This window comes from Castor canadensis, chromosome 18 (assembly GCF_047511655.1).
Source record: "Castor canadensis chromosome 18, mCasCan1.hap1v2, whole genome shotgun sequence".
NCBI classification, from domain to species: domain Eukaryota; kingdom Metazoa; phylum Chordata; class Mammalia; order Rodentia; family Castoridae; genus Castor; species Castor canadensis.
Genome location: NC_133403.1, coordinates 32,052,424 through 32,080,196, shown reverse-complemented (window position 1 = coordinate 32,080,196; position 27,773 = coordinate 32,052,424). Strand labels below are relative to the sequence as shown.

The following is a 27,773-nucleotide window of genomic DNA, read 5'->3' as shown; positions in this document are numbered from 1 at the left end:
CATTGAATTCCTGAGCCCCGCTGGCTTGCGGCCTGTGTGGTTTGGGTGAGTGCCTTGGGCTCCCTGAGTCTGGGGTCTCCCTCTGTAGCGCCGCCTTCCACACAGGCCTTTGTGAGCTCTCGCCGAGGTGACGCGGGTAGCTCGGGGGTCGGCGCGCGGCTGTCACTCTGCGTGCCGGGCGCGGGAGGGAAGGAGGCAGACCCGGCCGCAGGCCCACCCTGCAGCGGCCCGAACGAGTCCCCGGCGCTGGGCAGTCGCGGCCCTCAGCCTCAGGTCAGTAGCCCTCTGGGCCAGCCCGCCCCGACTTTGCCGTTGCTCAGACCTGCCGGTGCACGCCTGAGGCGGTCTCCGGAGCTTGGACTCGGAATTGATGGGAGATGAGCGTGTAAAAGACCATGAGAACAATCGCCATACTCAGTGTACGTGAGGTTGGGGATTCGTGCTTTTAATCCTCACCCCCATGTAATATGGAGGGACACCCAGGTTATAGGGGAGAGAACTCCCTTCTCAGAGCGGGCTCAGGTTTAGAACCCTCAGTTGGGCCCCATGCTGAGTGCCGAGTCCAGGACGTCAGCTGGACTTCCCCCTCGACACTTTTCCCCATTTACGTCCTCTCATGCAGCGCACTGAACAGTGAGGACTTGCTTGCATCGGGAGAGTCTTAATCTAGGGCTGGGGGCATGGCTCCAGTGGTAGAACACCTGCTGGCAAACCCCAGTGCTGAGAGGAGAGGAGAGGAGAGAAGGACTTCCCCTAAAGAGTCTTCACATTAAAAATGAAACCTCGATGGACTGATGGTTGGATAAAGCAAATAAACCGGAGTGTTAATGATGGACTCTAGGCAGTGGCTGTGCAGGTGTTTACCATATTATGCTTTCAGCCTTTCTGTATATTTGAAAAGTTTTCATACTAAAACGTTGGGGATGGGGAAGCAGGCGTGGTATTTTGTAATTTTAGCACTCTGGAGGCTGAGGCAGGAGGATTACAAGTCGAAGGCTAGCCTGGCCTCTATAATGGGACCCCTTTTCCAAAAACAAAAGTTGTGGGGGCAGAGTAAATTTTTTTTTTTCGGTAATCGTATTTGAACGCAGTACTTACACCTTGAGCCACTCCACTAGCCCCTATTTTGTGTTGAATTTTTTTTTGAGATAGGGTCTCAAGACTATTTGCCTAGGGCTGGCTTCGAACCAGTGATCGTATTGAATAGCTAGGAATACAGGTGTGAGCCACCAAGGCCCACCGGAGCCACCGGGGAGAGTGAACATTTTAACAAAATTCCAGGGCTCAGTGGTAGAGCGCTTGCTTAGCATGGGTAAGGTCCTGGGGTTTGATCCACAGCACTGCAAAATAACAAAAGAAGCAAAGCAAAAACAGGTGGGGACATGGCTCAAGTGGAGCAAAGTGCTGAGTTCAAATCCCAGTACCAGCAACAAAAAACCCCAAACAACAAAACACACAAACACAATTTAATTATTGTTAACAATAGCAAGAGACTAAAACCAAACATTTAATTCAGAAGATAGTTAATTAGTTGATTTATGAGCCTTTTAAAATCAAAACAAAAAATTAGGCAGCCACAAATAACTAGAGTATATAACTTTTCAGAAGGCAAATTGGTAGTATACATCCAGCCCCTGATAATGTATGTATAATTTTGCTTATAGGATCTTATCAGAAAAGAAATCCTTAGTAAATTATGTGGGATCCTAATTGTGTCGTGTGCAATTAAAAAAATTAAACTCCTGACACAATAACATTAGATGCTACACAATTATTAAGTCATGTCTTTAATATTAAGGTCACACTAATTTGGCCATAATTAAAGTGACTTAAAATGGTATTTAATATACACACATATAAGTATATATTCTGAAGGGATCCTATTAAGCTTGTTGCACTGATTGTCTGCAAAGAATGCAGCCATAATGGAAACTTTCCATATTAAATGTCATACATGTCTCTGGAATTGAAAATTATTACTGCAACTATATTTTATTTTAATATACTAAAAAAAAATAAAGCAAAAGGAGAAAATACACAAAAATTTATATAATACCCCAGTTCTAATACTATATTTATGCATGCACACAGCTATGTATATAAAATCATTGCTTGTACCAAAAACATTAAAAAAAAATCTTCCAAAAGTTCATAGTGATATCTTATTTTTCTTTTATTTATATTTCTTCTTTTGTGTGTGTGGAGATATTTCTTAATGGCAATGACTTCTCTGTAACTTTTTTTGTATTTATCAAATTGTAATTAGTCTGTACTACTTTTATAATTAGAATACAATACAATAAATTATCTCTAAAGTAAACAATCAGATTTCGTGTTGTTTCTGGATTATGTAATGCTTCTGGCTGCTCTCTGGTGGACTTCAGAAGGCAAATAGGAAAGATCCCTGGCCAAATAGGATCTTGAGTCTAAGTATGCAGTCTTATAGATGCTTATATATCTTAAAAGCATTCCACAGTCCAGAAATCCAGATTGCCTCCTCATTTGGGGGTGGGGAGTGCCTAGGTGTAATAATCCATTCTCTCTATCCTGTCATCTCCATCATTCCTATGTGATTGTTGTCTGGAGAGATTTTTTTTTTTTTCTTCTCCAAGTATCAAGTTCCCTAAATGAGTCAGAATTTGTATTTGACAAAGATTTCTTTTTTTTTTTTTTTTTAAGTTGGGAAAGTTGGGCACCAGTGGCTCAGCTGTAATCCTAACTACTCAGGAGACAGAGATCAGGAGATTCCAGGTTTCAAAGCCAGCCCTGGCAAATAGTTCTCGAGAACCTATCTTGAAAAAAACCCATCACAAAAAAGGTCTGGTGGAGTGGTTCAAGGTGTAGGCCTTGAGTTCAAAGCCTAATACCACAAAAATAAATAAATAAATAAGATGCTGTTGGAAACAGCTGGGCAGTCTCCTAAAGACAGAGAAGTAGAGTCAGCTAAGGACTCCAAATGGAGGACTGCTTTCAAGAAGTAATAGTTGAGCTTGCATTGCAAAGTCCTGTAACATGCAATTCCCAAAAGGGTATAGTTATTTAACATAGCTGTGCCCAGATGTTGGGCAGAGATAAGTACAGCCGGCATGGATTAGAAGGAGCACAGCTAAATTGTCGGAGGTGGTTTTCACCAGCCATCGAAACCCAAAGGTGGAGTGAATTCACAGGAGTGAATATAGATACTGACCTTTACAGGTTAGAACATAAATAACACCAAAATTATGCCTTCATGCTCAAAAGTGCTCATTGGCTCCACGCTGCTTAAGGCCACAGATTCTAGACAGGGATACCCTTTTGAGCTTTTGTTCATCTAGCTATTTGATAACTTTGAATGCAAACTATAATTAGGCCCTGTTTGAGGTCCAGGCCATGCAGTAATAAAACTAATAAAACTGTCCTCAAGTTGTATGTACAAGTTGCTATTCTATCATGTAGAGCACAATTTTGATAAGGATAAACTGCTTGAGACCACATTGGAGGACCACCTACCAGTCTTAGAGATCCTAAATTAGGCTTCCAGGAGGAGATGTTTTGGTTGAATTCTGGAGGACTTGTAGGAGTTAATCGGGGAAGAAAAGAAAGGCATTTCAGAGCGATCACTCAGAAGACAACATAGCAGGCTAGGGGAAATCCCTATGGCTCTATACTATGGCTGGAGCCAGGAGTTCAAGTGGGGAGGAGGGAGAGAAGGTGTTGAGATTGGGGTTTGCAAGACCTAGCAGACCATACTGTGGAATTCAGACCTTGCCTAGGGCAATGAATAGGCACTTAAGGAGTTCTGGTGGGATGAGACTTCCTTAGTGGGGAATGTCAGTGTGGGGACTGGGAGAAATAGAGTAGGGGAGGAGACTGAGAGCATTTGACCAGAGGGTCTCAGCTGCAGGATAGTAGAGGAAGGGAATGGAAGAAGAGATGTGACTGTAGCTGCTGTTATGGGGAAATCTGGGGAAAATGGGGGACAGTATAGGAAGGATCACTGTGTATTTGCAGTGTAAAAGCCTCCCTGTGACTGCATAGATTCTTTTTTTTTTAAGTCTACATTACCCATGAGTTATTTGGAAGTTGAATTGTCAGGAGTGTGCCAATGTGCTCAGATTAATTAAAAGGTATGTACAGGATAGGTCGGGAATAACCCCAGTGGCCCATTGATTAGTAGGCTCCTGGGGAAGTAATATGGTGGAGTGGAAGACATGGGAGTGGTTACAGGGAGAACTTGGCAGTTGCCTAAGCAAGATTCTTATAGCCTGATGTAAGGTGATAGAGATGGAGAGATACTAAGGAGATAAAAGATCTTGAAGAGAGGAAATCCCAGGACTTGGAGATGGATTGGGCATGAGGGCTGAGCAAGAACTCCAAGTTCATTATTGGGTTCCTGGCTTGGGGAACTGGTTAGGCAGTGATAGCATTGTAAGACAGAGACTAAAGCAGAAGGAATTAATCTCCAGGGGAAAGAGCCTGATCTGCAGTGGATGGATGATGACGAGTTCAAGTGTGAGTGGAGGACACGAGGAAGGATAAGAGACACAATGGCACTAGGCTGTATGTGCCCTCTTTACTGAAAACAGAACTCAAGATGCGTGACCTAATAACATTGGGCACATATTCCTCAGATACCTGGCACAGGACTTCTCTTGATACAGGGAGAAGCTATCATTTAAAATATATAGAAACTTAATAAATATTCATGATTCCTAATTTGATAATAAGAAAGGTACAATGAGGCCTTGGTGTCTCATACCTGTAATTGATTGGGAGAATCTCGGTTCAAGATCCACTTCTAGGGAAGTGTAAATAGAGGTATGATGGTTCAGGCTAGCCTGGGCATAGATGCAAGACCCAATTCGAAAAACAACTAAAGCAAAAAGGGGAGAGCATGGCTCAAGTGGTAGAGCGCCTGCCAAGCAAGCACAAAGTCCTGACTTCAAACCCTAGTACTGCCAAAAAAAAAAAAAAAAAGCCAGGCACCAGTGACTCATGCCTGTAATTCTAGCTATTTGGGATGCTGAGATCTGGACAATTGCTGCTTAAGGACAACCCAGGCAAATAGTTCGAAAGACCCGATCTCCAAAATAACTAGAGCAAAATGGACTGGAGGTGTGGTACAAGTGGTGCAGCAACTGCTTTGCAAGTGAGAAGCCTTGAGTTCAAACCCCAGTTCCACCAAAAAAAAAAAAAAAAAAAAGTACCAATGAGCCAGGCCTGGTGATACACACCAGTATCCCAGCATTTAGGAGACTGAGGCAGGAGAATCTCCAGTTTGAGGCTAGCCTGGCCTATATAGCAAGTTCTAGGACAGCCTGGGCCACAAGGCAAGACCTTGTCTTAAAAAAAAAAAAGAAAGAAAGAAAGAAAAGAAGGAAGGAAAAAGGGAGGAAGGAAGAGAAGAAAAACAGGCTGGGGGAATGGCTTACTCCAATAATCCCAGCTACTTCAGAGGCAGAGGTGCAGTTTGAGGCCAGCCTGAGCAAAAGTCAAGATGCTATCTGAAAAATAACTAAAGCAAAAAGTGTTAGGGTTTGTGGCTCAAGTGATAGAGGCCCTGAGTACAAATCCCAGTACCTTCAAATTAAAAAAAAAAGAAAAAAGAAAAAGGCCTTAACCATGGGAAACTATTAAGAGTTAATGCACTTGCTAGGCCCTGAGTTCAAACTCCAGTCCCCCCATAAAAAAAGAGTTAATTCACTAATAGGGACTCAAGGCATAGCTCAAGTGGTGGAGCACCTGCCTAGCCCTGACTTCAAACCCCAGTACTGCCAAACAAATAAAGAGTTAATTCACTGATCTGGGCATGATGTTATAAATCTGTAATCCCAATTTGGTAGATTGAAGCAGGGAAATTGTGAGTTTTAAGTCAGCCTTGGCTATATAAGTATACCCCATCTCAATAAATTAATAAATGAAGTAAGGTCAGGTATAGTGGTACATGTCTATAATCCCAGCTACAAGGGAGGCTAAGGTAGGAAGATCACAATTTTGATGCCTGCTTGAACTACATAGCAATTTGGAAGCCAGCCTGGGCAATTTAGGGAGATCTTCTCTAAAAATAAAAAATTTTAAAAGGGACAAGGATATAGCTCAGTGAAAGAGTGCTTGCTTAGCATGCACAAGGCCCTGGATTCAATCTGTAGCACTACAAAAAGTAATTTAATTAGCCGAGCACTGGAGGCTTACGCCTGTAATCCTAGCTACAGGAGGTAGAGATCAGGAGGATCTCAGTTTGTAACTAGCCCAGGCAAATAGTTTGCAAGGTCCTATCTTGAAAAAACCCTTCACAAAAAAGGGTGGGTGGAGTGGCTCAAGGTGAAGGCCCTGAGTTCAAACTCCAATACTGCAAAATAATAATAATAATTTAATTAAAGAGTTAATGCACTTCCCACAGCAAGCCATTTACTATCTGCCAAAGAGAGTAGGGGAGTGCCCAATTAAAAAAAAAATTAACACCCACAATAAAACATCTTGCAAACCTGCCCATCTGGTTTTTTCCTTTTCGCTGTGACATCAGTCCCCTCTGGAGTCCCAACCAAATGTTTCCTTCTGTATCAGGCTCAGACATGAGCCTTCTCCCAGAGCCTGGCCCTTGGCAACAGGAGGCAGTAGGGAAAGTGATAAGGAATAGAGGATCTGGGAAAAATGAGTCATCTCAGAGAAATTGGTCCAGGCTTGCAGGGACAGTAGTAGGCTGGATTACTGTGGAATTTGTTCCTGGTCGCAGCAGCCTGGGAGCTCTTGTCTGTTGTGTGCCACAATATTTGAGATGCAGTTTAAAAAAAAAAAAAAAGCCAAACATTTTGGGGGCTGAGCTCAAGGATGGAGCTCTTTTCTAGCATTCCTGAGGCCCTGGTTTGATCCCTAGTCCAGCAAATAACAACAGCAATAACAGTAAAAGGTTTCTTTCTACATACTAACTGAGCCATGCAGGGGAGGATGAGAATCAGCAGCAGCTGAATGAGATTTGGAGAGAGTTTGGAATGGGGGGAGCAGAAAGCTTTAGGGAAGCAAGTGCCAAGCGTGGGAGGTTGAGAAGACAGCGATGGGAAAGATAATTCAAGAAGATTTGCAGGGCGTTGGGAATATAATGCACCTTTGGTGTTCTCTTAAGAGACTGCAGAGAACCTTCATTGTTTTTCAGTTATTTTTGGATAATGAAGGAACTGATGTTTCTTTGAATGTGGCCAAACAGGTAGGAAGACTAGGGCCTGGTTTTATATGAGGTTATTTAAAGTAGTGAGCATATTGAGTTTGTAGCCGCTTTCTTGCTTGATTTTTGCTAATTTGTTATAAATTGATGGAGTCCTCAAACAGCTTTCTGTTTCCTTTAATTTATTTATTTATTTATTTATTTATTTTTCAAGTAGCTTTTCATATAAAGCTTTTTGAATTCATGGGCTGCCTCTCCTCTCCCCAACTTCTACCCCTGACCCTACAAAGTTGTAAAAGTTATATGCAAAATAATGGATGTGAGCAGAAAATTCTTCCAGTTCTGGGGAGAATATCCACGTAGTCCTGTCTGATGGAACTTTCTACAATGGTGGGAACATTCTGAGTTCTTCATCGTAGTCATTAGCTATTGGGACTTTAAAATGTGGCTACTGCAACTGAGAAACTGAATTTTCAGATTATACTTAATTGTACTTAATTTGAATTTTAATAACCATAGGGGCTAGAGGCTATCATATAGAGAATATAGGAGTTCATCATTACTAGTCTTTTTTTTTGGCACTACTGGAGTTTGAATTAAGGGCCTGCACTGACCTCACTTGCTAGGCTTGCTAGGCTCTATTGTTTGAGCCAAGCCCCAAGCCCTTTTCTTTTGGTTATTTTTGAGATACGGTCTCACTTTATGTTGGGGCTGGCCTGGACTGCAATCCTCCTATTTACACTTCCTGTGGAGGTGGGGTGACAGACATGCACCACCACTCCCAGCATTTTATTGGTTGAGATGGGAGGGAGGCGATCTCACTTTTTGCCTCAGGTGCTGCCTCCTGAGTAGTTAGTATTATAAACTTGAGCCACAGAACATGGTGGTTTTTGTTTTTTGGACTTGTGATTGAACATACTAAGCACACACTCTTACCACTGAGCTATATCCTCAGTCCCAGAATTTATCATTCTTAGAGGTTTAACAAACCATGATCCACCACCCCTTAAAAAAAAGCCAAGAACTACTGGGGGCAATCACTTTCTTTTAATAGCTCTTCTGTGTCGTCATTAGGTGCTGTTTTTTTTAACTGGTACATTAAAAAAAAAGCTACTCTAGTTTGAGAAAGGGGAGCTGAGGTACAAATGGCAACTGGATTCATCAAGATTCAGAAATTTGGACTGGAGGTGTGGCTCAAGCAGTAGAACACCTGCCTAGCAAGTGTGAAACCCTGAGTTCAAACTCTAGCCAAAAAAATATTGAATTATTTTTTTCTTTTGCTTTCTCTCTCTCTTTTCCTTTGAGACAGTCTTGAATTCATTATGTATCCTAGGCTGGCCTAGAACTCTCTAATTTTTATTTTTTATTTATTTTTTGGCAACATGGGATTTGAACTCAGGGCCTCACACTAGTTAGGCAGGCATTCTTACTGCTTAAGTCACTCCAGTGACCCATAGCCTGCAACTCTAAATCCTCCTGCCTCACCTCCCAAATGCTGGGATTACAAGCATGTGCTACTAACAGGTTCCACTTTTTCTTTTCTTTTTTAAGTTTTGGGGAATTGAATCTAGGGCCTTGTGCATGTTAGGCAAGTATTCTACCACTGAGATACATCTCCAGCCTTTCTTTTTGTTTTTCAATTTTTATTTAAAAAAAATTTTTTTTGAGACAGGATCTTTCTGTGTAGCCCAGGCTGACTTCAAACTCATGATCCTCCTTCCTCTGCCTCCTCAGATTTTATTTTCTAAGCCCTAAATTCCTCATCCTCAACCCAGAACTTTTCCCTAAAAATTTTTCATTCTGTCACATTACTTGGAGACAGTAAATCAGAAACATAAGCAAAGGCTGTGAACAGATTATAACACTACTAAGAATAGTTTTTGATTCAGCAAAATGATGCATTTATTTAATAGAATCCTAAGTATTGGGCCCAACTTTTTTTTTGTGTGTGTGGTGATATTCAGGTTTGAACTTAGGGCTTTGCACTTACTAGGCAGGCACTCTACTGCTTGAGCCATACCTCCAGTCCATCTTGCTCTGGTTATTTTGGAAATAACTATTTGCCCCAGCTGGCCTCAAACCTATGTTCTTCTGATTTTAGCCTCCCAAGTAGCTAGGATTGTAGGCATTAGCCATCAGTGCCCAGCTTGGAGATTTTAAAATTTTTATTATTATTATTTTTTTTTTTGGCAGTACTGGGGTTTGAACTCAGGACCTCACACTTGCTAGTCAGGTGCTCTACCACTTAAGCCACTTCACAGCCCTTTTTGTGTTGGGTATTTTTGAGGTAGGTCTTGTGAACTTTGAACCTCAGTCCTCCTGATCTCTGCCTCCTGAGTGGGTAGGATTTTAGATGTGGGCCACCGGCTTGGAGATTTTTTTTTAAAGAAAGAAAAAAAAATGCCCTGAAAGTCAAGAAGTTTCTAGGCCACCCACATACTCCTCCCCTCCCTGTAGCGTTAACACATGCACAGCGGCTGAATTTCCTTGTGTTCAGCTGAGGTTGGCTCTCTTCCTCAGCCAGCACATGTGCAGGGCTTCAGTGAATGTCACATTGACAAACATTCCCTGGAGCTAGGCAGCTGGGGACCAGTTTCTTTTGTTGTTCCTCCTTCTCAGTAGGTGCCAGTTTGCTGTGTGGCAAGCTCCTTGAGGGTGCAGACAAGAAACCAAACTTTTTTCCCCTGTGGTATGCTGCAATCCCAGCCCCAAGAGCCGAGGGTTGTGAACATGACCTCTGCAATTTGGGTAGCTTCCCCATTCCTTGCCTGCTCAACATGTGTTCATTCATTTAACTAATATTTATTGAGCCACAGAATTGCCTGGCTCTGTGCTGGGTGCTGAGTGCTGAGAACCGTGACTAGTCAGACCCAAACTCTGCCTTTGCCCCATTCACAGATAGCTAAAAAGGCCATCAGAACAAAGGAGATGTGTGCTACAAGAAATACAGGGTACTCCTGTAGCTCTTAATCCAGCCTGCAGAGAGGTGTCCAGGCAAGACTTCCTGGAGGGAGTGGCTTCTAAACTGAGAGTGAACAACCAGATGGTATTAAGCAGACAAAATGAAGAGAAGAGAAGAAAAGCTTTCCAGACAGAAGGAAAAACATGTGCAAAGAAAGCTGGGAGGGTAGAAGAGAGCTTGGTGCGGAAGCTAAATAGTTTAGCACAGACAGGGCCTGTGGTGGGGGTGTTCTTTCTCACTCAAGAGCCACAGTAACTTATGGTAAATTGCCCTAATGTAAATCAGAGCTCAGCTGGGTTAGATTATACATATAAGGTCTAAGTATTTCGGCTGCCCAATAGAAATCAGTGTAAGCTGCCTTTACAAAATGTTTATTGTACATCCCTGAATAGGATGATTGTAACAGGAGTGAGAAGGGCCTGAGAGGAGTTTGGTCTGTCAGCCTCCAAAGGAGAGCTGTGAATAGCAAAAGGGTGCTTGTTTGAAAGCCAGAAGGAGAATAGGACTGGGCAAAGAAGGGCCTGAGGGATTCAAAATGCTAGCGTGTTTTTAAGAACACGCTTGGAAACTGGAGATGACAGGGTCCATCCAGAGGGGGCTTGTTAAATGGGAAAAAGTGCAGTTCTAGTTCTGAATATTGTGTAGACCTTAAAAAAGAAAGGGAGGCTGGTGGAGTGACTCAAAAGGTAGAGCACCTCCCTAGCAATCCTGAGGCCATGAGTTCAAACCCAAGGCCTGCTTCCTGGGCAGCTACGAAAAGATGTCAAGATATTTATGGGTCTCCTGGGTGCACTGCGCTAAGATGCCAGGGACCCAGCAGAGAAGGAGGTGGTGTCTGATCTCTGGCGAGGGCACCATCTATCGCCACATCCTTATCTTAATGATTAGCGCCCAGCAGCATCCCATCGCCTGCCACCCCTGCCAGATTCTCCAGGATTTGCTGTACAAGACACCTGTATCTTCTTTCCTCCAGGTTTTTGCACCAGCTACTTGTTCTCCCTGAAGCCTGCTTCTCTCTGCACCTTTGCCTGTCCATTCTATGCCTGGACAAACTCTCCTCAACCTTCACATCCCCGACTTAGTGAGATCAGTAGTCCCCAGACCTATGTGACCCAACTAGAGCTTTCCTCTGAGTTTCTGCCGCTTAAAAGCCTTGCTCCTTTATTAGTTTCAGAATATTATTATTATTATGTACTGTGGTTTGAACTCAGGGCCTCATGCTTGCTAGGCAGGTGCTCTACCATTTGAGCCACTCTGCTAGCCCATCTTCAGAGTACTTTTGATTTTTCTAAACACATTTTATCCATCTCTCTCTCTCTACCCACCCCACACTGGGGTTTGAATTCAGGGCTTCACACTTTCGAGGCATTTTATCTAATTTTGTATGGCGGCTTGTTGGTGTTAAATCTATAAATTTAGATGGGGAAATTTTTTTTTTTTTTTTGCAATATTCGATCTTCCCATCCAGAAACTTGGTATCATGTTCTGTTGATTTTGTCAAAGGAAAAAAGAATTATAATTTGATTTGATAATCTTAATTGGCTTAAGTAGACTAGTCATGTCAAAGTTACTTTCCTTGTAAGGTGGGGGATAGGGAAATAGATCAATAGAAAAATAACTCATTGGTTAATATCAGGATACTACAGCAGATTATTTCCTTTTTTTTTTGAGGAGGAGGTGGTACTGTGGTTTAAAGTCAAGGCTTAGAGCTGTTGTGCCATGCCTTCAGCCTCATATTACTTTTCAAAATGTGAATTTTTTTTTTTCCAGTTCTTGGGTTTGAACTTGCTAGGCAGGGAATCTACCACTTGAGCTATGCCTCCAGCCCCTTTCTTTCAGTACTGAAGTACTGGTGATAGAATCCAGGCCCTGTTGGAATAAGGCAAGTGTTCTACCACTGAGCTATACTCCTAACCCTCCATTTTTATTTTTAGACTGGTCTGTTGGAGCCTGGTGCAGGAACTTAGTCCAAAACAATGGCTTTTTAGCCAGGCGCCGCTGGCTTATGCCTATAATCCTAGCTACTCAGGAGGCAGAGGTGAGGAGGATCGTGGTTTGAAGCCAGCCGAGGCAAACAGTTCATGAGACCCTATCTCAAAATAAGGTCATCACAAAAAAGGGCTGGTAGAGTGGCTCAAGTGGTAAGAGTGCCTTCCTAGTAAGCGTGAGGCCCTGAGTTCAAACCCCATGCCAAAAAAAAAAAAGAAAAAAAATAGAACTATTACATGCAAGAGAAAATCTAATTTTAAATGTTTGTGTGCGTGTGTTGTATGTATGTGTGCATGACATTTGGAATTGAACCCAGGATCTCACACATGCTAAGAAAGTGCTCTATCAGTGAGCTACATACCCAGCCCCAAATCTAATTTTAACAGTCATCTTTGAGTTGCATCATTACCAGGAACATGCTTTATCAGAGTCTTAATTTCTGTAAACTTTGACTTTTGTACAACTAGTATCTATTATTTCTGAAAGTAGAATAAAAAAAAGATTCCTTTTATCTTTGAAGGACGTTCATAAGAACAAATCATGAACAAAGCCCTGAGTTCAAACCCCGGTACTGCAACAACAGCAAAAAATTCCATAAGTGGAATGGCAATGACATGAGTGTGAGTACAGCCTCGTTGGCTGCATGAATTATATTATTTTTCTTTACATAGCCTGGCACTGAAGACCCCATAAAGTCAAATGAAATATGGACACAGAGGCTCTGGCCAAAACCACCTGACACCCTGATAATGAAATAATTCTGCACCTTCAGAGCTGCTGAGGGAGGAGGCAGCCCCTGGAAGAAACAGATTTTTCTGTCCAGCTTTAAGCTCTGACTTTGTCATCGGGGGTATCAGGAGTTCCCTGTCCCCTTCCCTGTCCCCTTCCCTGTCCCGAGAGAACTGGGGCTCTGCAACAAATGTTTAAAATGGAGAACTGAGAGACTGAGGCAAGAACCTCCGCTCTGGTGTTCTAGCTGTCCTGCGGGCCCCTCTGACCTCTTCAGTGGCCCCCACCAACCACTTGAGCCCCCATCATAGCTTAAGCAAGTTTAGAGACGGCCGCCTCCAAAGGTGTGACTGCTGTCCACCACTCTGGCCTCTTCTTTCCCACACTTCCTCCACCAACTCTCTAGCCAAGGAGGCCCTTTCAGCTGCCAACCTCCTGCTTCAGGCCTTTGAGCATGCTGTTCCTCCCGCCTGGAAGGCTCCCAGCGCTTTCCCTCAGCCTAGTTTCCCGCTCTGATCGCTCCTCAAGAGTGACTTCCTAGAACCGTCCTCCCTCCATCCCGGGCAGGAACTGATCTCCACTATTAGCTCTCCCACCAGCTTGTCCTCCTTCACTGCCTCCATCACAACAGGAATCACATCCTGTGCACATCCTTGTTCATGGCTGCCCTGTCCACACACAAAATGCCTCCTCCATGAGGACAGGCTACGTCTGACTTCCTCCCTTTCATGTCCTGAGTGCCTAGATGGGCACCTTTTCTCAAGTAGGTGCTCAGTAAGTGTCTGTAGGGGGAAAAAAGTTACAAAGAGGCAGGGTAAAATCCTTCCAGACTCATGCTCCAAATGGCTCAAGACTTAGGCAGGAAGAATTCGGTAAGCAGTGGGGTTTCTCTGGGGCACATACCAAGGGCAATACATCTGTACTTCCTACCTCACTCGGGGCCTGGTCCGCGGTAAACAGTCAGAGAATAATGCAAGCTGAATAAGCATTACCTCCTCCATCTACTCATACTCCTCCCTCAGTGGTGATCTCATCAGATCCCAGGGCTTTAAATGTCGTCTGATGACTCCCCAAATTACAGCTCTAGCCTGGACCTCTTCCCAGAATTCATAAATCCAAGTGCATATCTGACACCTCCACTTGGAATGTTTGAGGGGTATCTCAAATGAAACATGGCCAAAACAGAACTTTTTGTTTTCTCTGCCAGCCTTCCTCATCTCAACCTATTCTTCTCATTGTTCAAGGCTTTTTTGTTTTTTGTTTTTTTAATTTGAGACAGGATTTAACTTGCTATGTCACCCAATTTACACAACATAGTTCATTGGCTTCACCTGCACAAGTAGCTGGGACTACAGTTATTCACCACCACACCCGGCTGTCATCCTTGACTGTGTTCATTCCCTCATGTTCTGTATCCAGTTCAGTAACAAATTTGTCAGCTCTACTTTCACAATACAGCCAGACTCTGGCCATCTCTCATCCCATTTCTGTCACTACTATCCTGGTCCAAGCCACCATTACCTCTTTTCCTGAACTGTTGCAATAGTCACTAACTGGTTTCTCTGCTCCCACAGACTTCCCTAACTCTGTCCTCCACCCCATAGCCAGGTTATCACATCTTGGCTCAAATGACACCTTTTAGATAATTCTACTTAAAGTTCCTGAAAATTTTACTTAAAACAAGACCCCTTACCAGTCACCCTTGACTCTCTCTTTTTCTACTTTATTTTTATTTATTGTATCTATCAGTTTCAGAGTATTTTTGTTTATTATCTGTACTCTTCAGTTACAAAATGAGTTTTAGGAAGAAGGAACTTTGCCTTTGCTTTTTTTGTTTTTTGGTAGTGGTGGTGGGGATCAAATCAATGCTTCCCCCATTTGAAGCAAAGTGCTCTACCACTGAGCTACAGCCTGATTTTGCCTGTTTTCAAAGCACCTAGAACAGTGCCTGACACCAATTTTTCTCTCAAATACTTCCCCATCATCCTGAATGACAGTCTTAAGGAGCTCTTAAATTCTGGAAATTCAGATTTTTCTCCCAGTCAGTGAATCAGAATGCAGATGCCAGCAATCAGATACCAAGAAGAGGGAATCAGATATTAAGTACCTGTCCCTGGAATAATTGAGAATAATTAGGAACAACTTTGCATATAATTAAAGGGTGACACAGAGGCTGCCTACTCCTCAGATAGGCCCCTTCACCCCTAGAGATGTTGCCTAGGTGCTTAATGTGTAATTGCTGGACATTCCATCCTTCATCTGTAAGAAGGCCTGCCTGCCTCATGGCCTTTACGTGGGGCTGAGTGTGAGACACATAACATTCAGACTCAGTCCAGATTGTTTGGGGTGGTAGTTCTCAAGTAGAAATAAGCAATTTCACTCTCTGCAGGACTTTTGGCAGTTTGCAGACGTTTTTTGTTGTTGGCGCTGGTGGTGCAAGTGTGATCGGTATCTTGAAGGTAGAGGGATGTGTTGAACATCCTCCAATGCACAGGACAGCTCCCCACAACAACAAAAAACTTTCTGCAGTCACTCTTCCCATTTCCTGCATGGGGAATTGGAAATATTTCTCCTCCCACCCCCACTTTATCCTATCATACTAAAATAAATCCTTGCTTAAAAAACAAAAAATTTTCTGGCTGAGTGTCAGTGACTCAAGGCTATAATCCTAGCTACTCAGGAGGCATAGATCAAGAGGATTACGGTTTGAGGCCAGCCTGGGCAAATTGTTCTCAATACCTTATCTGGAAAATATCCAACACAAAATAGGGGTGGCCAAATGGCTCAAGTGGTGGAGCACCTGCCTAGCAAGCAAGAGGCCCTGAGTTCAAAACCCCAGTACTACCCTCCCCCCCAAAATAAAAACTTTCTGGTCCAAAATGTTAATACTGCCAAGGTTAAGAAATCCTGGTTAAGGCTAATATTAATTGGTAGCTAGCTTCATTGTTCTTTCACCATGTGCCAAGTGCTGTACTACATACTTTGCATGGACCATCTCACTAATCTCCAACTTGTCCTTGAGAAGCAAGGACTATCTCAATCCCTTTTGCAGATGAGGAAACTGAGGCTCAGAGAGGTGGACTCACTAGCCAAAGTCACACTACTTTAGTGGGGCAGAGTTAGGATACACAGGAGACTGGCTACAAAGTCTGTCCTTTTCACAGCTGCTCTGGGCTGCTCTGCCCATTGACTGAGAGATGAGGGGGACTGTTATGCCTACCTAGATGTGCTTGACTTTATCTGCTGCCCCATGGACAGCAGAGTGTCAGTCCATTCAGATGATGCTTGGCTATTATAGGCTAGAGGGGTGCCACTTTCTTGAGTTATGTCAGCCAGTCTGGCCTCACTCTCCTGCACTGCAGTATAGTCCTTGGCTCCAAAGCTCAGGTTGCTTGCCAGCCCTAGGTTTGTGCCAGCTCTTCTCCATGAAAAGGAAGCTTACACCTCCAGTAGTGTTCCTCCTTTCTAGGCAGTGTCCCTTAATCAACTCTGGAACCCCAAGGCCACCTCACACTTCCTTTCAGATTAGGGAAGATTGTAGCTGCTAGGTTGGTCATAGAACTCATGATCCAGCAAAGGACTCAAGGTCTCAGAAAGCATTGGAGAAGGATTGCAGGACACAGCTAGAAACAGGGAGATCCTGGGGCAGTGGTGGGCTGGAGGTGGGGCAGGCCACTCTGCTTTCTAGTCTGTTTGTGGGCAGGTGGAGCTGCAGGCCCTGTGAGAAATCCCTTAGCCTGCTTGTGAATAACAACTCTAAAGGGTTTTCTGGGAGCCCTTGGAAAGTCTGATAGCCAAAGTGGCAAGGAGTGTCTGTCCAGGGAAGATCAGGAAAATCAAGAGACTGATGCAGGGTCAACTTTGGAGTATTCGTCACTAAGGAAGCAATTTGGAATTAGAAATATTCATCCTTTCTTCATCTATCCATCCATTCATCCAACATATTTGGGGAGCTCCTACCAGGGGCCAGGGCTGCTTCCAGGCTGCAGGATACTCTTTTTTCTGAAGCCTCAGCCCCGTCTAGCTCACAGGTCCATCTGCCATGTGGGACTGCGGAATCCCACCAGGATTCAAATCTCAGACCTGTAACTTCCTAGCAGTGTGACTTTAGGCAAGGGACTTCACCTCTCTGGACCTCATTTTCCTCATCTGTGTCATGGAGAGACCAACAGTTCTTACCTCAGAGAACTGTTGTGAGATGTCAATGAGACGTCTCCAAACTGACAGGCACGTTCTAAGGTCTCAAAGTGTAGTGGCAACCGCTACACTTACGGTATGTTGCTTGGGTCTCTATAGGCATTTTTGCCACTACCCTAGTTTTCAGTGTCTCAACTGAAATATCAGGAACCTACACGTTAGTTGGTTTAACCAACTTGAAGTTAAAATTTTTCTTTGGAATCTGTTTGATTCCAAAGCCTGTGCTATAACCAATCTTTTTTTTTTTTTTGGTGATACTGCAGTTTGAATTCAGGATTTTGTACTTGCTAGGTAGGCATTCTACACAGGTTTTTAATCCCATCATGGAAATCTGATAGATTTCCAGGGCTCTCCCATCCCTGGAAAAATGTCTGTGAGCCCTCCACATGTTTTTGTGCACAATTCTGGGGAGAGGGGCTTGTGAACCTTTGAAATCCATCTATGGACCCAATTTAAGAAACTTCCTCTATAAAGGTGCCCCAAGGGGGATCAGTTTTGGGTAAGAGGACAAAATGTTTTATATTCTAATTATATATTTTTTTTCTTTTTTGTCTTATTTTGGTGATTCTGGGGTATGCACTCAGTGCCTCATGCTTGCTAGGCAAATGCTTTACCACTTGAGTGAAGTCCCCAGGCTTTTCTACTTTTTTTTAGATTATTTTTCTGGTAGAGTCTGAGTTTTGACCGAGGGCAGTTCTTAGACTATGATCCTCCTACCTGTGGTCTCCCATGTAGCTGGGACCACAGGTACATCACACCCTTGTCTTATTTGTTGAAATGGGATCTTGCTAATTTTTTAAATAGTTTTTTTCATTAGGACATATTCATTATACAGGGGGATTCATTGTGACAATTTTGCTTAGATTTATATTGTACATTATTTACATTGCCCCCATTTTTTTTTCTTTTTTTCTTGGTGAGACTGAAGTTTGAACTCAGGGCTTGGCACTTGCAAAGCAGGTGCTCTACCTCTTGAGCCACACCCCCAGTCCATTTTACTCTGGTTATTTTGGAGATGGGGACTTGTGAACTATTTGCCTGAGCTGGCTTTGAACCAAGACCCACCTGATCTCAGCCTCCCAAGTAATTAGGATTATAAGCATGAGCCACTGATGCCCAGCTTACTAACTTTTTGCAAGGGCTGGCCTTGACTTAGGATCCTTCCAATCTCTGCCTCTCTGGTAGCTGGGATTACAGCCTTAAACTACTGTGCCTGGTCCTATTTATAGTTATATTTACCTTCTATTTATGGGAAATGAGATTGATTTTCTACTTATGGTAATGACAAAATTTTGTCCTTTATTTATTTTTTTTTGAGGTTTTATTTTGTTGTTTTCGAGATGTGGAATTGATCTGTTGCCTGGGATGCCCTTGAACTCCTATGTTTGGGCTGGGGGTGTGGCTCAAGTGGTAGAACACCTGCCTAGGAAGACTGAGGCCCTTAGTTCAAACCCAACTATGTTCAAAAACAACAAGAAAAATTCTGAGGGTCAAAGGATCTTACTGCTTCAGCTTCCTGAGGACTGGGACTATAGACATATACTTCTGTGCCTAGCTATAATTTTGTCTTTTTAAATACACTCGAAGCACCAGCCTATAATCTCAGTACTCGGAAGGCTAAGGCAGAAGGATCTTGAGTTTCAGACCAGCTTATTCTATACAGTTAGAACCTATCTTAAAGAACAAAAAACAAACAAAATCCTCAAAACTGTATATTTATATACATTTAAAGCTGGGGCTGTATTGTTGCTTGCCTGTTGTGCTCCAGCTACTTGGGAGGCTGAGGCAGGAAGATTGCTTGAGTCCAGGATTTCTAAGCCAGCCTGGGCAATAAAGTGAGATGTCATCTCAACAAATAAATAACTACATTAATAAAAGTAAAAAGAGAGCCAGGAGCTGGTGGCTCATGCCTATAATACTAGCTAGTCAGGAGGCAGAGATCAGGAGGCTGTAGGTTCGAAGCCAACCTGGGCAAATAGTTTGAGTGACCCCTATCTCAAAAAAACCTATCACAAAAAAGGGCTGGTGGAGTGGTTTGAGGTGTAGGCCCTGAGTACTGCAAAATAAATAAATAAGAAAATAAGCAAACAAATAAATTAAATTAAATATGTTTATTGAGGTAGGAATGTAGTTTAGTGGTAGCGTGTTTGCCTAGCTTGCCAAGACTCTTGGTTTGATCCCCAGTACTTCAAAACAAATAAATAAATAAAATTAAAAAACTGAAGTACATTTTTTTCAGTTAGCAATAATCATGCCTCAGATAAACCTCATTGGCTGCAATAATGCCACTGCACAAAGCTGGTACACTCATTCAAAATATAAAGGTGTGAATAACAAATATGCTAGGCACAGTGGCTCATTCCTGTAATCCCAGCTACTCAGGAGGCATAGGTAGGAGGATCATGATCCAAGACAAGCCTCAGGCAAAAGCAAAAAACCCTATCTGAAATAACTAAAGCAAAAAGAGCTGGAGTGTGCCTAGTAAGTGTGAGGCCCTGAGTTCAAGCCCCAGAATTGCCAAAAATAAATACAAAGAAAGTTTAAAGAAAATATTAAATATTATACAGATATTATTCATAAACTATTATTATATAAGAACTGTTTTTATAATAAAATACTGTATTAATCAGACTTCTTGTTGCTGTGACAAATACCTGAGGAAAATAACTTCAGGAAGTAACGATTTATTTTCGTTATGGTTTCAGAGGGTTCAGTCCATGATGGGGCAGGTGACAAAGCATAGTGGCCAGGAAACATAGAAAAAAGATGTTTTGGCTGGATGGTGCCACCCACATTCACAGCAGGCTTCCACTGCTTAGTTAACTCACCCTGGAAAAGGCCTCACAGACACACCCAGCGATGTGCTTTACTCATCTCCTAGGCATCATCTCCTCATCTTTCTCAATCAACCAAGTTGACGATCAAGATTAACCATCACAAAAGACTAGGAGTGTGGGCTTGTGGAGTGGCTCAAGGGATAGAGCACCTGCCTATCAAGCGTGAGGCCTGAGTTCAAGCCCCAGTACCACCAAGAAAACAAACAAACACAAAAGCTTAGGTGTGGTGGCTCGCACTGTAATCTCAATTTTGAGGCCAGTCTGTTCAAAAAGACCCATCTCAATCAAAAAGGTGGGCACATCTCTGTAACCCCAGCTACTTGGGAAGTGTAAGCAGGAGGCCAGCCCTGGCAAAAAACGCAAGACCCTATATGGGTCAAGTGGTAGACCACTTGCCTAGCAAGCATAAGGGCCTGAATTCAAGCCCCATTACAACGAAGAAAAAAAAAAAGATTTAACCGTCAGAAATATTAAATAAACAAGTGTGGAGATGGAAAAATCATGGGTCTGAAAGAAATGACTGTTGTTTCTACTTGGTGGACTCACAGAGGCTTTACTTCAGCATCAACAGCACTTCCAGGAGATCCTAGAAATGGCCTGTGCTCGCTTGTTCTGAATCTAATGGGATGGCTCTCATCAGCTAAGAAAAGGAGGCTTTGAGCCTCTATTTTTCCTTTTCCTGTGGAATCACTTTACTTTCCACAGAACACAACATGCCAGATACCAATCAACACTGTGACAAATATTGACTTCCTCCATCTAAGTGCAGGCACCTGAACGCATTCGTTTATTCAGGATTCATTCAGCAAACATCATGTCCCTCTTATTCCCAGAAAGTATGAAACCCTGGTCCCCAAGGATAAGCCAACCTGTCTGATGAGAAGGAAAAAGCACTGGACTTGGGGTCAAACTGAGTAAGAGGTTGCAAAATGGAGCCCATAGGTCATATTTAGATCATGCAGTGTTTTAATAAATGAACTTGTAACCAATATTTTATTTTTTTGGTGGGACTGAGGTTTGAACTCAGGGTTTTGCACTTGCAAAGCAGGTGTTCTACCTCTTGAATCACACCTTCAGTCCATTTTGCTCTGGTTGTTTTGGAGATGGGGTCTCAAAAACATCTGCCCCGGCTGGTCTCAAACCCCAGTCCTCCATATCTCAAGCTCTCAAATAGCTAGGATTACAGGTGTGACCCACCAGCATTGGGCAAATTGAAGTATTTACTTATTTTTGTGGTACTGGGGTTAGAACTCAGAGCCTTGGGCTTGCTAAGCAGATGCTCTACCACTTAAGCCACACCCCCATCCCCAACATTTTAAAATGTTATAAACATTTTAAAACATTATAAAATGTTTCATAGGATATTTTCTATGAAAATAATCCAGATTACTGTTCTTTCTTTGAAATGAGATGAACTAGCAACACTGGGCCAGTGTTCTTTTTCTTTTCTTTTTTTTTTCCTTTTTCTTTTTTTTTGGTGGAAGTGGAGTTTGAACTCAGGACTTCCTGCTTTGTAAAGTAGGTACTCTACCACTTGAGACACACCTCCAGTCCATTTTGCTCTGGTTATTTTGGAGATGGGGTCTCTTGAACTATTTGCCCAGACTGGTCTCGAACCACAATCAGAAGTCCCTCAATCTCAGCTTCCCAAGTAACTAGGATTACAGGTGTGTGCTACTGGCGCCTGACTGGGTCAGGATTCTTTTTAATTTTTTGGTGGTACTGGTGATCAAACCCAGGACCTTGTGCATGCTAGGCAAACACTAAACTACTGAGCTACGTCCCCAGCCCTGGGCCAGCATTCTGAAGCAGCAACATCTGCCTCCTACTTTGAAGGGACTTGTCCCTCCTCGTTCCCCTTTTGGGGTTTGAACTCAGGGTCTTGAGCTTGCCAGGCAGTTCCCTCTACCACTGCAGCCATGCCTCCAGCCCTTTTCGATTTTAGGTGTTTTTCGAAAAGGATCTTGCCTTTATGCCCTGCCAACCTATCCCACAATCCTAGTTATGCTTCTCATGTAGCTGGGCTTGGTTTTGGTTTTTAGAGACAGGGTCTCTCTCCACATGTAGCCCAATCTGAATTCAAACTTAAAATCTTCCTGAATGCTGGGATTATAGATGTATGCCACCAAGGTAGTTTAAAGGGGCTTCTCTACACTCCTTATTGTGCCATCTATGTTGGCTCACTCATTTTGTGGGGGTGGGACTTGAACTCAGGGCCTACACCTGAAGCCACTCCACCTCCACCAGCCCCTTTTTTGTGATGGTTTTTTTTGAGATATGGGGTCTCAAACTATTTGCCTGGGCTGGCTTTAAACCATGATTCTCTTCATCTCCTGAGTAGCTAGGATTACAGGCATGAGCCACAGGTGCCTGGGCTTGCCTCACCCATTAATGTTTCCTTCTGGGCCCCTGTGTTTCTAAAGTCCCTTCAAATTCCAAATCTATGCTATTAGAAGATTAGTTTACTGTTAACTATAAGATTCTTGAGGATGGGGCTGCAACTTACTCTAGGTGTGTATTTGAAGCATCCAAATGTTGCCCAGTATTTTTCCCTGGTGATTGGGATATTTGTTGTCTGTCTCACGAGGAACAGCTAGACACCAATGAGCCAATTCTGTATAAATGAATGTGAAAGGAATGGAGAAGGCAGAGAGGTTTTTGGCTCCCAGAAACCAAACCCTTCAAAGGGTCCCTAGGGATAAACACAGGCCAGAAAGGCACTGGTTTGTGATAGCACCCTTCTTTCACATTTCAAGAAAATAATTCAGGCTGAGAGCTGGATGAGATGAGCAGAGCAAACGCAGGTGATGCCAGGGAAGGGCAGGTGCCACACACAGAGAGAAACCCATCATTTACTAAACAAAACCCTGCTACCTTTAGAACACCTTAACATTCCATCATTCCATTTCAAACTCCTCTTCTTCAAAATTATAAATAAGAAAAAGGTCAACTATCTAGTCTACTCAGCTAAATTTGTGACTGTAGTCCTGAGGTTTAGAGAATGGACTTTAGGGTCCTCTAGACCTAGAACTTACTCATTTGTTAGCAGCATGTCTTTGGGGGAAAAAATCAATTTTTCAAACTGTAAAACAGGGACATAATAACTGGTTTTAAAATTCAATGCATATTTACTGAGTACTACTACATGCCAGACATTGAATTTGATGCTGCAAATGGAACAGTGAACAAAACAGGCAGGGACAGATACACAACAGCCAAACAAGTGAATACATGAGATTATTTCCTCTGAAGGAATAAATGAGGCAACTGATGGAGGAAATAAAAGTGCTGTAGAGAGTAACTGGAGGGTGGTGATGGGAGCAAATACAGTGGGGAGTTCAGGAAGGCAACAGTTGAGCTGAAATCTAAATGAGGAAACAGCTTTGCCCAGAGGTAGGAGGAAAGGGGAGTGGTCCCAGACACAACTTTCCTGGATAAGTGAGACCATGACTGCAAGTGCTGAACTCGGTGGTCAGCAACTACTCAGTAAACAGCGGCTATTCATATTACATTGTGGGGCTGGAGGATTGGCTCAAGCAGTAAAGCACCTGCCTAGCAGCCAAGAACAAATCCTAGTACTGCCAAAATCGAACAAATAAACAAACATGTATTATGGGCTTTTTTTTTCCCATCATGCCTGTGCCCTTTGGGTTTTATTTTTACTCATTTATTTTGCAGTCTAGGACAAACTCAGGTCCTTCCACATGCTACAGAAGTGTTGTACCACTGGACTACAGCTCCAGCCTCAACCAGTTCAAATACTCTCAGGTCTTTTATTCAATCAAGGCAAAGCTGGCCAAGCTACAGATCAGAGGAATAGATACAGACAGGTAGACAGACAGATCTATAGATAGGACATAGAGGTATCTATATCCTACAGGATACAAATTCTATCTATGTATATGTGTGTATGTATGACTCAAGAGAAATTCAGGTCCTGGCACTATCAAGAGATTCTATAGCTCTGAACCATAGGCCCAAGCTAGGTAAAAGCAGCAGCCCAGTCTCACTTGTCAACCCTACTTCTTCCTCAAAACAGACACCATATAGAAATATTAACTCCTCAAATCTCTGATCTCATCATTAGAAATGTGGAGTTGGAAAAGAAAAACCTTTTAATTTGATTTAATTGACACACATAAACATCATACCTGAGGAAGTTCTCATTATTCCTATCTTTTGCTCTTTGTAGTTGGTCAAATTGGTTTGGTCAAATTATTGTAAGGGGCTCTGGATTAATGAGAGCAGGTGGTCAGGAGAAACACGTAAATATAAAACTTCTGGTTATATGAATAATCTGAGCTAGAAGTGTGGCTCAAATGGTAGAGTGTCTGCCTAGCAAGCAGATAGCCCTGAGTTCAAACCCTAGTATCACCCAAACAAAACAAAACCCCAAGATTAACCTGAAACTCATTTAAGGAAGTTCAAAAATATTAATACTCCCACAAGCCTATCAAGTGGTTTCCTTTTATATTGTTTGCTTTTCTATATTAAAAAACAAAACACTGAGGTTCGGGGGGAGAGGAGAGGTAGCCAAAACAATGTATACACATGTAAGTAAATGTAAAAACAATAAAATAAAATTTAAAAAGTAAACAAAACAAACAAAAAAACCACAGAAGTTCAAACAGTGCAGCATTTTAAATCAACGTCTAACTTTGCCCCTAAGACCTCTCTTCTCATTGATTGTTTTATTTTTTGCAGTGTTGGGTATCAAATTCACTGCCTAGTGCAAGCTAGGCAAGAGCTCTATCATTGAGCTATATCCCTAGCCCAAAACCTTGTTTGTTTCTGTAACCATTTAGTGATCAGTTTTCCTAAGTCAGAGGAGACACCTCTGAGGGCCACCTTCTTGTCTGTTAGGATACTCCTACCTAGATATAAATCCCAACCAAGAAACTTTCCCATATAAGACAGACTCCCTTACCTGAGCAAGAAGCCCCACCCTGTACATACCCTAGGGATCAACACTCCTAAATTTACCAGAGCCCCCACTCTCTTGAGGTGTGCATTGTCTGGCAGAGAGACCCCCATATTTAGGGATAATTCCTCACTGTAGAAGGGAACTTTCTTCCTCCATCCCTCCTTTAATCCTGAGGCTATCCCACCCATACAAATATTTCACAGCAGGACTGGCTACACAGGGATCCAGTGGAAAATAAACATCAGGGCAGTCATGGTGTGGTGGTGCCTAACTGTAATCCCAGTACTTGGGCTACATAGTGGGTTCCAGGCCTGCTTGGAATATACAGCAAGATCCTGACTAAAAAAAAAGAATTTCAATAATGAGATAGCAGAGCATTAAACCGAGTTATGGTCTGCATTGGTGGCTTGCTCTTGCAGCCGGCCCTGCTACACATCTCAGTGAAAGGATAGGGCACCAGTATGGTCTATAAATCCTTCTGACCCGGGAGTTACGTGGGAAGGTGGCCACCCATCTTCTTCAGGTTGTAGCTCGAGAGAGAGCACACTCTGGGACATCAGGAGATTGAGGATCCCTTTCCTTGATGTGAGCAGAAACTCCCTTCTCATCCTCCAGACAACTGGGTGGTCCTCGAGACCCAACCCGGGCTCCACCTTCTGGGTGTGGGCCTAAACGCTTGCGGCCCATTGCCGGGGCAACCGACGCCGTGAGCGGTGCATTGTGGTCTGCAACAAAATGCAGGAGAAAGATCCTGAGGGAACCATTGAGTCTACAAACCAATGGAAGAATTCCGGGGGCTGCGTTAAGCCAATAGGGATGGACTAAGGGGGCGTGGCCTGCCGGAGCAGGGCGGGGCCTAGGCATTAGGCGGCGGCGCCTGGCGTGGGGAGGCTTAGATGCGCCACGGCTTCTGTAGCGGCTGCGTCTCTTCTAGGGTCTGAGCCCCGCCAGCACCTCCCCCCGGAGACCGTTGCAGTCGGCCAGCTCCTGCTCCACGGTGAGAAACCCGGGGGTCTTCGGGACCCGGCCTCGCTCCCCGCTCGGTATTTGCCCCTCTCGTGTGGCTCTTGCGACCTGCGTCTCCTGAGAAGTGGGTGGGGGGCGTCGTCCCGGGATAGCGCGGGCCGGGGTTGGGGAGATGGCGTCGCGGAGGCGCTGCCCACACCCGGACCCCTCACCCCTTGCCTGGGCCTTGCCCCCCAGGTAACCATGTGCGACCGAAAGGCGGTGATCAAAAACGCGGACATGTCGGAAGAGATGCAACAGGACTCGGTGGAGTGCGCTACGCAGGCGTTGGAGAAGTATAACATAGAAAAGGACATTGCGGCCCACATCAAGAAGGTGAGGAGGGGCTCGAGTCGGACTTGGTTCTCCTCCTCCTCCTCCCGCGTCCCCTGGGCGCCCGGCGGAGGCTGGGGCGCGCAGGGCGGCCTGGGGCGTAGAGCTTTCTAGAAGGGACGCAGATGAATTTTGCGCCCTTCTCGGGCAGGCGGGACCCTCGGCGCACGAAGTTTTTTCAGTGTGTTTTTAAAAGCCCCCTCCACGGGGGAAAGCGCCACCTAGCAACGGTTTCCAGGCCTGGGGAGCAGCGAGCGGCGCCCCTCGGCTCCCGCGCCGAGGCTCCATCTGCGCCTCCGGAGGGGCTGCGGGGGCGTCTCCCCGGGCGCGGGGAGCCGGGGACGTGGGCGGCGGCGGTGGCTGGGGGCTCGGGAGCCGCACTTGGTAGAACGCTGGCAAGGACGGCGACCTCCCGAGCTGGGTTTGCTGGAAGCAGGGAAGCTGCCAGCCGAAGTCGTGGGAGGGCTCCAGTGCAGAAGGGGCGAGGAATGGCTTGGGTGGCACGGAAATGAGCACCTTGCTTGACAAACGCAGCAGCGCGTGCGTCTGGCTTGTAAGAAAAAAAACATACTCCCCTTAAAAAGTCTGCGTGGGTAGAGATCATCTTCGGCCCCTGCCTGCACACTAACCTAGTGTGCAGGAAAGCAGGGACGAGGTACTCTTAATTCGCTAACCTTGAAGACCAAGTCATAGGTCAGCACCGTTAGGATAGGTGGGGAAAGCTGGGCCAGCCTTTAAGGGGCTTGTCTCCTTAAATCACAATTTTGAGCTGTAGTAGTTTGGTTTAGGTGGTAATTGAAGCTTTTACCTTGTGGAAGTATATAGCAGTGCAGGAGTGCATCTTTGATTTTTGGGTCTATGGCAATAGTGTAGAAGGTTAATTTAGTTTTTTATCCAGAAGAACATGGTAAACTCCCAACTGTTGGTATTTCTTGCTGTCAGCAAAGAATATAGAAGGTAGGAAGGTATAATAACCGTAACAACAAAGTGCCCTGTCTTTGAGGCTGACCTTTCTGCCTTTGACCTCAGTCCCCATCTCTATCTTAGCTCAGACTGCAAGCATGTTTGCATTAATGCACTATGTAGGCGACTTGGAGTTGGGGAACATTCTTTCATTCTAAGAATTTGCAGATGCCAGTGTTCCTCCTTTGTGTTCATACAGGCGCCAACTTATCCAGGAAATGAGCTGTTCTGGTTTAACGCTAAAATTCTAGTGTTTTGTTTTCTTTCCCAGGAGTTTGACAAGAAGTACAACCCCACCTGGCACTGCATCGTGGGGAGGAACTTCGGTAGTTATGTGACACATGAAACCAAACACTTCATCTACTTCTACCTGGGTCAAGTGGCCATTCTTCTGTTCAAATCTGGTTAATAGCATGGACTGTGCCACAAACCCAGTGATCCATCCAAAAACAAGGACTGCAGCATAAATTCCAAATACCAGAGACTGAAATCTTCAGCCTTGCTAAGGGAACACCTCGATCTTTGAACCTTTATTGTGTTTTGTACAGGGCATTTCTCTGTACTAGTTTGTTGTGGTTATAAAACAATTAGTAAAACAGCTTATGTTTGTATTTATTTTCTATTCCATACTTCTGTGCCCCATGTTTTTTTTTCCCTTAATCCATTCCTTTAAAAAATAAATCTGTTTGAGATGTT

The 27,773-nt window shown here is 43.9% G+C and overlaps 1 protein-coding gene and 1 non-coding gene across 2 annotated transcripts; one reads left to right on the top strand and one right to left on the bottom strand.

Annotated features, from left to right (window-relative positions):
* The first annotated feature begins 123 nt into the window (after positions 1–123).
* Positions 124–27,773, top strand: Dynll1 (dynein light chain LC8-type 1). Its single transcript, XM_020179072.2, has 4 exons — positions 124–273; positions 25,711–25,773; positions 25,980–26,117; positions 27,349–27,773. Exons 3-4 carry the CDS (start codon positions 25,986–25,988, stop codon positions 27,484–27,486), a joined length of 270 nt encoding a protein of 89 aa, XP_020034661.1. The 5' UTR covers positions 124–273; positions 25,711–25,773; positions 25,980–25,985; the 3' UTR covers positions 27,487–27,773.
* Positions 19,175–19,315, bottom strand: LOC141419058 (U4 spliceosomal RNA). Its single transcript, XR_012443730.1, has one exon. It is a non-coding gene; the product is annotated as a U4 spliceosomal RNA (small nuclear RNA).

Excerpts from the sequence above, each read along its gene's own strand:
- Dynll1 (XM_020179072.2), top strand. The coding sequence starts at position 25,986 with ATGTGCGACCGAAAGGCGGTGATCAAAAACGCGGACATGTCGGAAGAG. Across the intron at positions 26,118-27,348 it reads TTGCGGCCCACATCAAGAAG|GAGTTTGACAAGAAGTACAA; the intron begins GTGAGGAGGGGC and ends TTTCTTTCCCAG.